This window comes from Cryptomeria japonica, chromosome 9 (genome assembly GCF_030272615.1).
Source record: "Cryptomeria japonica chromosome 9, Sugi_1.0, whole genome shotgun sequence".
NCBI lineage: Eukaryota > Viridiplantae > Streptophyta > Pinopsida > Cupressales > Cupressaceae > Cryptomeria > Cryptomeria japonica.
In genome coordinates, this window is record NC_081413.1 from 640,645,984 (window position 1) to 640,663,419 (window position 17,436).

The 17,436-nt window shown below is 37.1% G+C and overlaps 1 protein-coding gene across 3 annotated transcripts in view; it reads right to left on the reverse strand.

The window, feature by feature from the left end:
• The window catches only part of LOC131030980 (anaphase-promoting complex subunit 7), a 184,826-nt gene extending 169,762 nt beyond the window's left edge, over window positions 1–15,064 (reverse strand). For 2 of the 3 annotated variants that reach the window (XM_057961965.2, XM_057961966.2), the window contains exon 1: window positions 14,773–15,061. In XM_057961965.2, the coding sequence (XP_057817948.1) occupies window positions 14,773–14,841 (69 nt within the window). In that variant the 5' untranslated portion in view covers window positions 14,842–15,061. Of the gene's footprint in view, window positions 1–14,772 lie in introns of all 3 variants that reach the window. The other variant, XM_057961967.2, reaches the window with a different exon arrangement.
• Window positions 15,065–17,436: the final 2,372 nt, after the last annotated feature.

The window sequence follows — 17,436 nt, forward strand, 5'->3', positions numbered from 1 at the left end:
TTTGCCATATTCTCGACTTGGGGATAAAATGTGGAGAGGGTTAGGTCAAACGAACTTCGGTAGAAATCATATGTCTAAGCGCCAGGTTAGCCGATCGGATCAAATTCAGGGAAACACAAATCCTTTACCACAAAAATTTCAGGAATCAAGAGCCCGGTTATATGTTTAACCACCAAACAAGGCAATTCAACAGGAAGTCTATGTTTGATGCACGTGTTTGGCAGAACAGAGCAAAAGTAGAAAACCCTAGGCCTTTGGACGACAGTAACCACTCCAATCTGGTAATCAGAGAAGAAAAATACGCCAAGGGCTTGAGGGATCATTACAAGAAATTTGGTCTTTTTGCCAAATGGAGCGGGAATGGACAACCTGTTGAATCAATTGCATGCTGGTTGAATCAATCATACGCAGGCCAAGTAAGTATTACTATTCTCCCTAACGATTTTCTTTTTATTAATTGTAAAGTAAAAAGGAAGCCTTAAAACATGAATTGCTAGCTGGGGACTATGTCTTTTTTCAGAGCTACAACTTTATATTCTTTGATTGGCAACCAAATTTTAACCCTTGTTTACATAAGTTCAAAAAGATGTCAAAATGGATAAGATTAAGAAATTTACCTGTTGAGCTTATGCATTCTCAAATACTATTTAAAATTGGGATGAGCTAGTGGGTTTTGTAGGCCTAGAAAAGGATTAGACTTGCACTTCTGATCTAAAAATGCTAGTTAACATAGATATTAATTTAACTCATTTAAAAACCATAGAGTTTGTTACAGCAAATGTCAGATACCGCATTAACCCTGAATTTTATTATGGCCCTGTATCTAACAACATTGCATTTAGACTAAGCAACCCCTCTGTCAATAAAAATAAGAACCTAACCACATCGCTCGTTAAGGAAAATAGTGTCAGCAACAGTTCTAATATGTCTAAGGGGAGCCTCAACTTAAACGTTCATCAATCTGAGCAAGAAGTAGCTAGCATCCCTCCTCGCAGACCATCTGAGATAGAAGAAGGGGAGATTGTGAGTAAAAGTCTCCTAAACAAACCCCCTGTACTAGAGACCCCTGTAGAAGGCAATGCAACAATTAATAATGAGGTCTCTCGAGCAACGGAGGTCAGGGAAGAGGTTGTGGAACCACCCCTTGCTTTGGAAAACAACATCCCACTACCAATAAAAGATGTAGCAAGAACTACAAAACGAAACGACCAAGGAAAGTTGCAGGCTCATGAGCACGTGGCAAATGTAGCAAATGAGGACACTACTGTTGAAAAGATACCCTTAGCACTCAATATCCAAATGCCTTCAGAAGAAGGGTATAAGGATAGAGAAAGGATTTCAATAGATAGGTTAGTTAAGGAATCCGTGCCTGAGGAAGGCGAGAAAGATGAGAACAACATTAATGTGGCAATGAATCGTATATGCAATGAGGTAGTCAGCAAACTTATGGATAGGTTTGTGGAGGACATAGCTGATGAGGATGAAGTGGATTTGCAGAAACAGTTACTAATTGGAAAAATTATGGAACTAGGGGAGGATGACCAAGACAAGATAGATGAAGCAGAAATAATGGTAGAACTAAACAATAAGGAAACCGAGAAGCTACTGAAATCCTTGGAATTGCACAAATTGAATCAAGGAAAGCAACCCCTAACTGTGCAAAGCAACAGAAGAAGAAAGGGAGAAAATCCTTGTCTGAACTGAGAATTATAGATGGGCCAGCAAAAGGCCAGACTAAACTGACTTCTATGTTTCATGCAGGGAAGGGGAAGGTCCTTCCCAATGAGCCATGAAGCTCTTAACCTAGAATGCTAGGGGCATGCCCCTAACAAGCAGTGTATCATAAAACGTTGCATCACAACAACTAAATCTGATATCTTAATAATACAAGAAACTAAACTTAGCGCAGGGGACATTGATACATTTAGGAAAAGACTAGGAGTCATGGAATTGGAAGGCTCCCCAGCAATGGGAGCCTCTAGGGGTCTTGTAGTGATTTCGGACCCTAGATTTGTCTCCTTCACTAAAGATAAATGTCAAGAAAATTGGATGAGTGGTTGGGTGAAGAGCATTAAGAATAACTTGCAGTTCCTCTTGATTAATGTTTATGGACCAACACAGAATAGGGACAAAAGAAAGGTTTGGTGTGAAATAGATCAATATCTGCTAGCATTCCCAAACCAGATCTGTATATTAGGAGGGGACTTTAATGCCATAACTAATCATACAGAGAAATGGGGAGGGAGCCGAAAATTAACTCAATCGGCCATTAATTTTAAGGACCGGATCAATAAAAATAATTTTATGGAAATTAAAACGGCTAAAGATTCATTCACATGGAATTATAGAAGAAAAGGTTTTAGCAACATAGCAAGAAATTAGATAGATTTTTTCTTAAAGGAAGTCTAATGGAATTCCCTTATACCCTTCCTGCGGACATTATCCATGCATCTGGATCGGATCATTATCCTGTCCAGCTAACCATCAAAGAAGATACAAGCCCCATAAGGTGCCCTTTCAAGTTTGAACAAATGTGGTTAAAAGATGATAAAATATTAGAGTTAATAGAGCAATGGTGGAAGGAGGCAAATATTTCAGGATCGAAGTTATTTAAGGTAGTTAGCAAATTAAAAATAGTAAAAAACAAACTACTTTCATGGAATAAAAATCACTTCGGCAACATCTTTGAGTCAAAGATAAAATTAGAAGAAGATCTGGAAAGGGTTAATAATGTGGTAATTGAAAAGGGTATGGATGAGTCACTATATCTAAAGGAAAATAGGCTATTAGTTGAATACGAAGATATCTTAGCTAAGGAAGAAATTTTTTGGCGCCAGAAATCTAGAGAAACCTGGCTTAATGTTGGGGATAAGAACACTAAATTCTTCCATAATAGCTATAAGCAAAGAAGAACTATAAATTGAATAACAAAAATCAAAAATGGTTGTGGTGTTAGTTTAGAGGACCCTATTTAGATAGCAACTGAGGCTGTTAGGTATTATGAGAATATCTTAAATAACTGGGAGGGCTCTAATTTAGGTAATCAAAACGCAATTCTAGCAAGTATCCTGAAGATTATAACGGAAGATAAAAATAAGAACTTGTTGGCCAGATTTTTTAAAGCTGAGGTAGAAGTTGCACTAATGCAAATGAACCCAAACAAGGCTCCAGGTCCAAATGGGTTCCCAGCCTCCTCCTTCCAGAAATGTTGGCACTTCATAGGTGATGAGATCACAGAGGCCCTGGAAGGGGTGAGGAACTCAAGAAGCCTGCTTAAGGAAATTAACAATACCTTTGTAGCTCTTATTCCTAAGAGAGATAGAGCAAAAAGTTTTGATGATTTCAGGCCAATCGCGCTATGTAACACCATCTACAAACTACTCACCAAGACCATTGCAAATCGAATTCAGAAGTTGCTCCCTTCCTTAATTAGTGAAGAGCAAACGGGCTTCGTCCCTGGAAGATCTATATATGAGGGGGTTATCATAGCCCAAGAAGCGATTCACTCTATTCAACAAAATGGTGAGCCGAGTATGCTAATTAAACTAGACATAAAGAAAGCCTATGATAAGGTAGAGTGGCGTTTTTTGTGAAAATGTTTAGAAGCCTTTAGCTTTGCTAGACAATGGATCAACCTAATATTTGAATGTATTTCCACTCCAAAAATGTCAATCCTTGTAAATGGTACCGCAGAGGGTTTTTTCAGCATTTCTCGAGGTTTGAGACAGGGAGATCCCATATCTCCCTTCTTATTCATTATTATGGCGGAATCTTTGGGTAGAACAATTACTATTGCTAGAGAAAGGAATATTGTTAAGGGTATCAAAATAACTAGTGAGTTAGCTTCTACCACGCATCAACAATTTGTTGATGACACCATGCTATTTGGCCATGGATATAGGCAAGAAGCACAAGCATTTTAAAATATTTTTGATTCCTACACTAAGGCCTCAGGACAGGAAATCAGCAAAGAAAAATCAGAATTTTTTTTCTTCAATAAGGGTTTGAACAAGGAAAATGTAATATGCAACACTCTAAACTTTAAAAGGGGCAATCTGCCATTTAAATACTTGGGGCTGCCCCTTGATAAAGGATGTAGAACCACAAAATTATGGGATCATATGGTGTCTCGTATAAAGAAGAGAACAAAAACCTGGAAAGGTAAATGGCTATCCTCTGCAAGAAGAGCAGCTATGTTAAAATCAATACTGTCAACTATGTCAATCTATCAATTGTCTTGTATGAATCTCCCTATGGCAAAGAAGGAAGAATTGAACAAACACCTGAGAACCTTCTTCTGGCAAGGTACGGGGGAAAAAAAGAAAATCTCATTATTAGCTTGGGATAAGGTTTGTAGGCCCAAGGAGAAAGGGGGTGTTGGAATCAAAAGTATTAAGGAACAGAGCAAGGCTTTAGGGGCTAACTTAATTTGGAGAATGTACAAAAACCCTAACTTGAAATGGTTTAAAATCCTAAGCTACAAAAACCTGAATAACAATGATCCTACTAGTATTTTCAAGACTGCATCCCCCCCAAGAGGTTCGCGTATATAGAACTTTATGTTAGAATGCAGAAGCATTATTGCTGAAAAATTAACCTGGAACCTGGGCAATGGAGAACAAGCCTTGTTCTAGTCCGACTCTTGGGGTGGTCTTGCAGCTACAGAAAGACTTTCCAACTTCAAGACCTCTAAAACCCTCTTAGAAACTAGATGGGGCAAAAATGTTAGGGATTACATTGAAATTGAGGATGGGGAAATCAATAAAGGATGGAAATGGGAATCCTTATCTAACATTAACATCCCAGACTGGGAAAGAGATGAGATCACAAGGATCATCAAAAATAGGAATATAACCTTTCACTCTGGGGTTGATAGTCTGGTTTGGGATGGCTCAAAATCTGGAGACTACAATACTAAGGATGGGTATAACTACCTTGTTAGAAGACAGTTAAGGCCCAAGTCTAATATACCACTGGAACTCTGTTGGGACAAGAATTGTTCACCTAAGGCTAGCATGTTTTCATGGCTGGCTTTACAAGACAGGGTCTTGACAGCTGACAGGTTCAGAAAAATGGATTATAAAGGACCAAGTAGATGCCCGCTATGTGAAGAAGAAGAGGAGGAGGTTGATCATATATTACTAAGTTGTAGGTTCTCTCACCAATGTTGGATGTGGCTTTGCAACAAGTTGGGATGGAGCTCATCTTTGCCCAACTCCGTCTTGAGAATGTTCCAAGCCTGGCCTGTCATGAAGAAGTGTTGTTTGTATGGTAGCCTATGGATGGTGGCACCCTCTATTGTTATTTGGGAGCTATGGAAAGAACGGAATAGACGGGTATTTAAGGACAAGCAAATGACCTGGGAAGAGCTAACAAATAAAATAGAGGTTGCCATCATCGAAATTGTAAACAGTAGCATTATGAATCAACAAAAAAAGATGGCCAAAATGACTGAATGGGATGAGAAGATGAGGGGCAGATGGATTGAGCTTAAGATTCCTCCCTACGTAGGGTCTAGAGCTGAGGAAAATAAACGAAAGAGAAGAATGTAGGTGGCAGCCTCCTAAGAATGGATGGTTCAAGCCCAACTTCGATGGTGCATCACGTGGTAACCCAAGTCAGGCAGGCATAGGAGGTTGTCTTCATAATTCAAATGGACTTGAGGTGGCAAGGTTTGCAAAACCAATTGGTTTTGAAACTAACAACATGGCTGAGATGATGGCCCTTGTGGAAGGGCTTCTCATATGTAAAGACAGGAAGGTGGAGAAACTTGCCATTGAAGGTGATTATGCAATTGTGATTAATGGTTTAAGAAAAGGATCTATGCCAAACTGGAGGCTTAATGCAATTCTAACAAAAGCCCTTCATTTAGTCCAATCATTCAAGAAGACAATTTTCAACCACATATATAGAGAGGGCAACTCCCATGCAGATGAACTAGCAAATATGGGGGCCGATGGGAACATCATTATGTAAGGAGGTTGCTTGTTGGAATTCTTATATCCTGGGAAGGATCAAGATCTGGGAGAACAGAGCAGTTGTAAAAAATCAGTAAATCTAGGATAACTGACAATAATACAGACAAATATTCAAAAAGGGGTTTAAAGGATTGTTGTTCGTATCACCTAGGGATGACTCAACCTTAGTATATAAATGTTCATCCTTACTATTAACAACTCAGCTGAGCCTAAGAGGATTATAGGATGGTTTTAATTATCTATGGCTCAGTTCTTACAAAAGGTATATAATTACACATATACACTTATATACGCGGGATGGACCGAAATTTGCTAGCTTAAGGTAAATCTATTAAGACTGAAATTAAGAATATGGCAGAAATTGATACGCTCAATAAAGCTCTCCTCTAAGGTAAATACTTAGGAAAAGGAAGTAGACTAGGCGATCATTATTTATAGCTTCATGGAATGTATTTATACTTAATAAACACTTTAACAGCAACATAGGGCAGGCTATTGTCCCTTTCAAAGGCTTTAAAAGAGAAGACTCTAAATCATAAATAATAGCAATGGCTCCGATGTGGTCGAGACTTGTACTCCTAGGGGTTGGTTACTTTAATAGGCAATGGCCCCTTATTTAATTATTAAGTATATGAAACCCACTTCTACAAGTAGAGGTCCTGATAATGAGTACCCTCAATATTAGTATTAACATTGTAGCTGGCAGCTCATGATTTCTTGGTGAGACAACCAAATCAAGTGGATCCCCATCATCACCCATACTCCTCGAGGGACTTCTCACTTAACGTGAGATTTTATCGCCATTAATTAGCCACACCGTCTTTGCTTATTAATCGAGATGGTTTGCCTTTGTTTCTTGCGAAATTTCTTTGAACTATAGCAGCTAACATCAATGGAGTCGCACATTGTGTTGTTTCCTAAGGCAGAGTGTAGGATGATGGCGTTCAGGGGTAAGGTCAAGCTAGAATGGTAGCGAAGGGTGTTAATTGACTTAGATGATTTATCGGTTAGGGCAATTCATGAATTTATGGGGGAAGATGTGATCAATTATGAACATAGATTCAGGGTAAACCCTCACATTCCAGCGACATTTGCGGCAATCCTTCTGGTGTTAAAGTTGTCGAAGGAAGAAGTAATTGACCTCTACAAAGCAATCTTCAGAGCAGAATTCCTCAGGGGCCTACATATTGCGGTAGCCAATGTGGATGAACATTTGAGAATTCTCTTTCCAGAAGGCCAAACTTCGAAAAGATGGCATTGTTCGTCGCCCTGTGTTGGTAATTAAAGATAGGAAGCAATTCATAGAGAGGCAATAAATCATGGAACGCAATAATGATTTCCTTCCGAAGTGGCTACATTTGAAGCCTGTGGAGGGCACCAAAAGGTGGGTAGAATACATGAGAGCTGAAGGATTTGAGCCCCCACAAGAATTTCCTGAGGCAGGGCTAAGCAACTTTCAGGTTTTACCCCTGTTATTATCAGAGCCTCTCACCTTCAGGAAGCTAGGAGGAATGTCAGGGCGAAGCAAAAAAGGAAGGTGAGCGAAGCCGCACGTGGCAGCATGTCGTCTCCCGAGTTCCATGATTTAGATACTAATTAAGGTTTCCTTTGCAAATCATAGTTATCTGTTGCTTTCGTAGGAATATACATTTTGTTAAAGGCTGGTAATGCTCCTAGTTTCTGTCATTAATGGCGATTTGGGTATGGACTCCTTGCTTATTTTGGACTTGTGGGTTGTTTAGAGACTTCTTATACAGTATCTATACGTCTTTTTGATAATAGGACTTCTCATACTGCAAACTTAGCTCTAAGTACAGACATGGTTATCTATCTATCTGGTAAATATTATGTTATTATTTTGATGGTTACATTTTAGGCACTGATATATTTGTAGAGTTTTTATATATGTATAAATACTGTCATATATACATTTTGATTTCTATTATTTATATATATATGCAGATATATATGTGTGTGTGTGTATACATACACCCTTTTCCCTATGCTTATTTAAAATGTATTCTCTTTCTCGAATCGATATTGTCTCAGAATTCAGCGTCAAAATGGATTTCCTTCTCAGATACTTCTATTACTTTTATTCATTACAATTTTGATGCGTTGTTTATGATATGTTGTTACTGATGATGCTGGAGAATTAAAGGGTCGTCATATAATTCGGCCTTTGGGTGGGGTTATTTAGTTCTTTCGTTATTGAGCATTTTAAGATGCAGATTCCAATCTTTGATTGACTCATAGCATCTCTTAGGATCTATCTTCATTATGCACCAGTAAAGGGCCAATGATTATCGTTTCTATGGCATTCTAGATTTATTTGCTGGTAGTTTTTCTCTGATTCAGTAAGTTATTGCTTATCTCTAATGAGATTTTATGCTTCAAAAGGATGGGCATCTTGTTATGGCTGTCTCAGTATGTCATAATTGGCCTATCTGTCCTGAGTAGAAGTGTTAACATATCAAGGTTGGCTTAAAATTTCACTTTATAGATGGCTAAAATATGGCTTGTTATTTTCAAGATGGTTTAAATTTCATTTCGGATGATTGATATGATGAATAATGATATCTATTTCGACTAACCCCTTTTGTTGAGCTATGAAGTTTTCAGCATTACAGGATCTTACAGGGCTACATATGACTGGATGGTTCTGGATAGCTTGTCAGAGCACCTCTCAGCTTTTTGATTTTGGAATACTCTTTGATGTCAGATTATTTACTAACCATAGGTTGTTCGCATGGTTTTATTTGATGCCTAACAGCTGGTCTAGAAGTTTGGAAGATGTTTTGTTTTTTGTCTCTGAAGTGCAGGGAATCACATCTATCACAAACTATTGATACTAAGAACTCAAGATTCGAGAGTTGAGTTTCCATGGGAAGGATAAAGCAAAGAACAGCAAAATGCCTTATTAGGATAACCGGATAAGGGCCATGCATCCTACTGCCTCATAAGCTCAAATTTATGGCATTACCTTGTACACAGACATATGATTTGTATTGTAACTAATTAGCCAAATATTGCTTGGCTTGAGGAATGTATATTCACCGGAATTGTAAAGAAACAATTGATTGCATATTCTTTTATGGGGCAAGACTGAAGGTTTTCTCCACCCGGCTCTTTCCTATCGGTGCCCCTAGTGAGCCGGGTTGTATTAGGTTTCAAAAATTAATAAAATTATGGCTTTCGCCTTTTACCGATCAGAAAAAAAATATTACTATTGGCTAAAATTTAAATGCATAGAAAATTTATTTATAAGCATTTACAAGATTTTCTTTTTAATCTAATTTACTTTTCAAGTAAGTAAAAATACTTTTTAATTACATCCAAACACCCCTTTTTGAATTACAATTTGAATAAAATGTAAAAACCACTTTTTAAACTTTGCATATAACCTAAATAATATTCAAGCGGCCAAAAATGATGGACACACTTAAATAAATTGTTAATTTTTAGTTCAGGAAAGGGGGCCTGACAAACTTGTAGTAGCTAATAAATTTAGTCCAGGCCTTCTGGATATTTTGAGATTTGGAGATCAAACCCTTGACCTGTGCAATCTTGCACATCACTTGGACCTCCAAGCAATACACACTTGCAATTGGCAATCTACCAATCTAAAATCACTCGTTTTCTGCCTTGCTAGTGTGTCTAAAAAGTGCCCACTAATCTGTCCATGTTTTCTTCATTCAAAGTCTAGGGTCTTCCAAGCCTTTCCTTCACAAGCCCATAAAACTCTGTCCTCACCTCCAAATGCTTGATCTCACACATATTATCATCATGAAAAGCAAATGGAAAGGAAGAGATAAAAAAAAAAAATTCTTGCTCAACATCATACAATTTTCTCTTTTGCTCTCTGACAGTTTCCAGTGTGTCTTTAAGGAGCTGAATTGTGAACTTGTATGTTTCTAACCATTCAAAGGCATGATCTTACTTTGCGTCACCTACAACCCCCATATCCAACAACTTCATAGTGGCTATGGAATGCATCTGATTAAAAGGCTCCATGAGTTACTCACAGGTGCACACATCATTGAGCATAGAATGTTTAATGTCTAATTTATCATTTCTGATTTTGTGCAATTTTCACAAATCAATTGTTTGCATGCCATAGTTGTAGACTTGACCAATCCACTCTTACATGATTCTCCTATATGCCACAAGTTGATAAAGTTGTTTCCTTTGATCAACTATGAGAAGCTCTTTTGGTAATGATTCTAAGGCTGAAGTACAAAGCACAGGTCGTATTGTTTTCAGCCTTGAGGGCAGCCTTGTCCTCACCATTTTTTATGACTCTTTCGCCAATACTATCAAAGGCTGTCTAGAACAAATACAAATTCCCTCACCTTGGTTGCAGTCCTAAATCAGCCTGCACTATCTGAAAATCAGAGGTCTCTACCCCATGAACTGCATTTCCCTCAGAAAGAATCACTATCTTACAACAACATGCCCTTAGTATTCTTTTTCAACTCAGAATATCTCGTCAGCTTCTTGGAATCCAACCCTACAAGAAGAAAAGAAAGTATTGTAATATTTGAAGGCTGTCCTGGTATGATCTTCATCTTCCTGGAAACTTTTGTGCTGATCCAATCAGGTATCTAGTTTTTGGACCCATTCTCATGCAGTGACCTTTCCCTGAACCATCAAAAGTGCAGAGATCCAGCTTACTTAACCTTTGTTGCAACTCTCTATTGAGTTTGTTTTTTTCTCCACTTGAAACATTCCTTGATCTTGCATTATGAAAATATATAAAAGGAATTTGTCTTTTTAATCTGGATCAAATCTTGGGTGTGCATCTATGCACTCATCAAAGTCATTCACTACCATGTTTGGCTCTCCCTCTCCTCATGACTGCTCATCTCTAGGTAAGAATGTGGGTTGTGTGATTCTAGGTGGTGATCCATGTGGAGTTCTATTGTTATGTTCTGAATGATTTGAATCACTACCTTCCCCTCCATTAGTTTGTGCAAAGCCTAAGGGAACTGATTGTATTATCCATATTTTTAAGTGTTTGAAGGAGCAATTGTGTCGTTTGTTCCTGTCTTTGCATATAAGTTATAACCCTTCCACTCATCCTATCATGCTTCCTCTCGATCAGCCATCTTATTCTCTCCTCTACTTAAATTTGGTTGTTAACCTCTTGTAATGCTGCCTCTACTTTTTCCTTTTCTCTCTCAAGGCCCTCTAATCTCCTTGGCTCCACTACATAAACTAAATTTAGACCCGCATGCTGGCAAGATTGCTACTGTGATACCAATTGTAATGTCCTGTTCTAAAAATGCCTTATTTTGACCTTAAATAAATATTCCATACTAACAATAATACTTGCATAGTTAATTAACAATATTAATTTAACTTTAAACTTATAATTTTGATAATTATAAACTTCAGATAAAAAAAATTTGAATTATTAAACTTATATTCTGCTGTAATCTTTCTTCCAATTTGCAGCTTCCTCACTTCTATAAATGTCTTGAAATGTTTTCTAAATTTCTATCTACGGTTAGGCGTTTTTGTCCACTAGCTTAGCAAGAGAAATTACGGGTTTTCATCCAGAAATTTCGGATCTTTGAGGGGTTTTGTCCTCAGTGCTGAATAGTTCACAAGGACAAATACACAATATTTCTTCACAGATTGATGTCTTTCTCTTTTGCTTGGTCTTCTTTACATATCCTTCTCCACCAATAGGCATACTTCTTCATCTACATACCTTTCGATTTTTCATTTAAACTAAACTTCACTAAATTTCAGTTTTTTTAATAATATTAATTATTCTCCTTTCTATTGTCCTTCCTTAAGGGAACCAGATGAGAAACGAGGGGGCATTAAATTCTATATCTATGTGTGTCATGTATCCCTTCTCTAACACTGACACTTCCTGTCTTACCTGAAGATGAGGACTTGAAAGTTCATGCATGTGATAAGAATGGTAGGGGGTTGTTAGAAAGGCTTGTGCTTTTTAAGTTTTCTTCACTCCCTTGTTTACAGTAAGTGGAGGCCCTTGCTTTTTCTCGAAGTAAAGTAAGATTCTTTCCATTGCTTGGCTACTGACAAAGGAATGTTTTTCTTCTGTTGTCAGTGTAATCACAGGATTTTAGGCCGGGCTTGTCACTGGTTGGGATATTCTCCAGCCTTGATTACATTTAACTTGGTCACCATGGATTTCAGTATTCTGTTTTCTCCTTTGACCATTTGGTGTTTGTTGTTTTCTTAGGATGTTCCTCTGTTATTTAGGTCTTGCTTCCTTCTGATCTCTCATGGCAAGCAAAAACTCTTCTCAATCCTTGATGAACTCCAAAAGGAGAAAGCTAAATCCATCAAAACTTCTGTCAAAAATCCTACAAAGCAAACTGTAACAGCCAAAAAAAAAATACCACTCTAATCCTGATAAACAACTCACAAGTGGATAGCTAAGTGATGTGATTCTGTTTAAATGTCAGGTAGCAAAGTGCTTTAGAATGTTGAAGTCTAAGACCTGGAGAAGGATTCCCAAAGTTCTACTGCCCTCTAGATTCTCCTGGTTTCTGGTCCTTTCCCTCTCAATTGTTAAGACCAGAGTATCAAAACTCGCCGCAAGTCAGGCGAGTATGTCGAGTTGGCGAGTCAAGCCAAGCTCGGCGAGTTTTGACAACTCGTGACTCGGACTCGGCGAGTTTTGCTCATAACTCGCCTGACTCGGGCGAGTCAAGCGAGTTATGGTAAAACTCGCCGAGTCCGAGCTCCAGGACTTGCACCGCGGCATGTCAGACATGGCAGACAGAGAGGCCGAGGCTGTGGCTATGGCAGAGGAGGAGGATAGAGCACGATCCAGCACAGGAACAACTGATGTTGATCATTGTGGCACCTCACAGGCGGAGACTATGGCTACTCAGTCATCCAAGACCTACCTTAGACGCCTTTGTAGGAGGCACACAAACTACTCAGAGACTAAGGCTGAGGATGAGCTAGAGCCTCAGCCATAGACTTGTTTTTGTTTACAGTTACATATATGTTTGGTAACATTTGATGTCATAGATTTTATTAACATTTGACAACATTTATAACTCTATATATCTATGTTTTCTATTTCCTTCAGCTACAATTTACATTTCTACACATGTGATGGATGTATGTTTATGTATGTGATCAAATTAGCTTCTATTTGATGATGATATAGTGTCTTTAAGCTTTATTCAATAATGGGTGCATGAAACAAGTTTTAAATCGTTAAAAATCTCTAAATTTCAAGGGTTTTTTAATTTTGCCGAGTCATTGCCGAGTCACAGCTGAGTCACGAGTCAAGTTGGCCTTGCCGAGTCCGAGCCGAGTCTGAGTCTGGGAACTTTGGTCAAGACACATGCACTAGGCATTCCCATAGCCATAATTCAATTCAACCAAGCCTATATCACTAGTTCATTGAGGGAAAATTGGTTGAGATTGAGAAGCTCTTAAAGAAAAAATCAATCCAGTGGCCAAAAAATTGGCTGTACTCAAGGAACACATTACCTCCTTTATGTTTAAATTGCATAAATCACATCCTGGAACCTATTCTGCTGCATCTTCAAGAAAGAACATTGCTGTTAGCACCTTTCTCCAGGTTTATAGTGGCTTGGGGAAAGACCTAAAGGAGCATAAGGAATTGCTTATTCAGCCACAGGAGAAGATCAGAAACTTCTCTTCTGATTAGAGGAGCAAAGAAATGACTTGTTCTAGGATCCTATGCCCCTTAAACATGTGGCATGAAGGATTTCAAACAGAATATCACAATTATGGTATAGCCGATTTTTATGCATTTCTGACATCAATAGCCAGACCCTTCACACTTGACAATTGAGAGTCTACAACCTTTGTTTTCGTCTCATAACTAATCCGTTTGTAGAGGACAAAGTTTATGAGAATTTAGCTTGGTCAGTTGCTTAAGCTGGAGGGAATCGTTTGACTGAGATAACGAAGCAAGCAGTAGAGCTCGGTACACAGCTGGGCCCACTAATTTCAAGGCTGTTTAACTTTGTTATTTTGTGTTTCTGTTATCACATTTTAGGAGAGGAACTGCCCTTTATGACAGCTGTGTTTTTTAAGAGTTTCTGGTGATACTGATGTTAGCTATTTTTCTGCTGATCTTGTATGCCGTAGTATTAGCCATTTTGCTAATCAAAACTCTGGGCTATACAAGTAGTCTCAGTATGATGCTCCGCGTGATTTTTACATGACAATTATTGTCTAGTAAATGGCTCATGAGATTTTCCTGTGAAACTGGATAATCCTCTCTGTCCGATATTATAAGCCCGTCAGACTTGTTGATATCCATTAGATCTCGGTAACTATTTATCTCTGGCTTTTAGGTGTGACACGAAAACTACTTCGTCGTTTCTCAAAAATAAGAGAAAAGATATAAAAAAACAATATTCCAGAAACCATTACTAATCACAGATCAAAAAATATTGTAGCTAAATATTATAACTGCCAGGTTTTGCGAAAGATATTGTAACTAGATCGTGCCCTGCGTTCTACTTAAGAGCACAAATCACAAAATACTATAACTGCGCTGTATTAAAAGATTCAAGGAATTCAAAGCTTACTAAACCCTTCAATATTAAATGCATAAAATTCCATATTAAGCGACCATTTAGACTGTGGAAACTAATGTAATTCTCCTATCAACAAAATGCATAAATATTAAACGTAAAAGCAAGACGCCATTTGAACTCTTATTTTAAGAGTTCCGGCTGAATAAACCCTGGCTAAAACCATCTAATAGCTCAACAATGCATTTGACAAAATGACAAGGGAAAAGTGTGATGATTAGAACCAGCATCTCAGCAGAGTCGTAAAGGCCATTGTCGATTAGAAGCTGTAATTGATCGCGCGGAACTTCCATTATCTTAATTCCAGAACCCTGCCTGTTTATTTTTGTTCGTGGAGGTATTGGTTTTCTAACTGGTTGCCGCCTGTTCTTGTTTCTTTTGTGTTATGATTTTGGGAGGGACATTTGTGTTACTCTCTGTGAGCACTTTGTTAGTGGTTTCAAATTGCGACCGCTTTCAAATTGCATTTTGGCCCGTTAAATGAATCTCCCCGCTAACTTTAGCAGGGATGTTTTGGAAGAGAAAACTTGTATTGTTGCAAGCGAGGTTCAATAAATATATCTTAATTGTTTACACATATTACCTTATTTATCTATATTATTTATCAATGTTAGTGTCATAATGAAAATAATTTTATTGTTTGAAATTATTATGGGTTGAATAATTTTTTATTTTTTTTAAAATAGAGGTATTGATCAAAGTAGGGAGGTCATATGTTGAGGATTCATAATGGGGTTTAAATTTTGAATTTGAATATCGTATTTTAAAAATTTGATAAAATTATGTAATATTTTTATATTTCAATATTTTGAATCGTATTTTCTTATCAATTTTTTAATTTATTATCAAGATAATAAAAATAAAACAATCAAAGGGTTACAAGATCAATTAAATAAGTAATCAATGGAGCAACTAATTAAGATAAAAGAGTTTGAGTATAAATACAATACTAAAAAATGAAATGAAGTTGACAAAGAATAATAGGTGCACTTAGCTATGTGTATTATAAGTGGATCATCTATTATAGCACATTCTTTGTGATCCAACTCATACTTCTACCTACAAAAATGTGTTTTTTAGACTCTAAAAGACTTGAAATTGACATGTGTTATGTCAAGATTTAGAACCACACTTTTTGTCCTAACAAGAAATCTTCAACCTTGAACCTTTTTTATAGCCTTACATCTATTACGTTGTCTTGAATTATACACCTTGATTCTTTGTATTTTAGTTTATCTCGTTATCTAAAATTTGTGATGTTTAAAAGCATTGTTGCAAATTGTTATTCAAGGATGGGGAAGTTGACTAACTTCTTACTTTACACTTTGGTCAAGCCCCTTGATTAATTCAACAATATGTGACAAGTTTGTAGACAATGTCAAGCAAAATGCAAATGCCTATATTTGTACTTGTGACCATGTATGTTGATCTATAAACTAGGAAGGATACTACTCTCACTTAGTTGTTAATTTACAAAATTAAAAGAGTTAAATTTTGAGAATAATAAAATGATTGGTTTCTACAAAAAGAATTAGAACTAAGTAACAAACATCACTCAAAGAGATAAAAACCACTTAAATAGAGAAAGAAAGGAAATAACATGCAGAAACCTCTTTTGGCTAAAAAAATTACCAAAACACGAATACTCTCATTGAATTTCTCCCAATGATTTATGTAATATCGCCTGGCAATTTCGTGCAAGTTTATTACTATAAAAGTAAACAAATGAGTACTTGTTGAGATTGGCTATCATTACCTTCTGCTTCTTGGCCAAGTTTGATTAAGAATCTCTTGTAGGTTACATGTGTGAGGAGAGGAACATGGATTGGGATGTGTGGTTCCATAATTCTCACTTGCTTCTTCGCATGGAGTGCAATTATGGAACATGATGTTGTAGAAGGCTTGCATGGAGACTCTACAAGTGCATTGTAATCATTGTTCATTCGTGAGGATTTTCCTAGGGTACATATTTATGTCATCTTGATAGTGTGTTTATATCATCGGGTACAATTGAGGACTTTTTAGATTTGAGAAAGGGAATGTTGACATCATCACCAATGTGGGCACAAATTTGGCTTAGAGTTTTTTTTCAAGCGTCAATATGTGATTACATGGAGGACCAACTACTATAAGAGTAACCATGGGTAAAAATTGGGGCGAGACTCCAATTCTATACAACAATATTTTGTAAGAGCTTCATAGTCGATCAAATTTGAATATGTTGATATGTGGTTTGTTTACTTAGATTTGTGTTTTAGCTATTGTTGGTTCCTTTGATTATGTTACTTTATGAGTTTGTGCAAAATTGAATTTAACAATGATTTAATGTTTCAATCATAAAAAACTTACAAGTTTATCTTTGTTTATCCTTGTTTAACATGGTTACCAATGTATAGTTGATTTTGTATATTATATTGTGATATTTATGAGTCATGTAGCTTTGTAAGTTGTTTATACATAAAGATTGCATTGGTAACACAAATATGATCCATTTATAGTCATATATGTTTTAGTGTGGATGTAGATTATAATTGGTTGGTTTGCTTTGGTCACCATGTACATTGATTTTGTCAACATTACGAGGCATGTGATGTGGTTGGGTTGTAGGACCTAAACCTATTGACTATATGGTGAAGATGTGTGGGACTTGGTTAGATTTTGATACAGATACATTTGGGTGGTGATCGTGGTGTCATGGAAGTTCCTTACATCCTTTGGACTTTGGCACTATATGTTGTAATACAAATAAATTATTAGAGGTGTTACATTAAATAGTAATTATTATTTTTGGTGTATCTTCTTAGTTTGCAGATCATCGTTTCACATCGCACATTGGGAATTCTTGATGTTATAGTTAGCCTCTTTGATTATGTGGGGGCATAGACAAT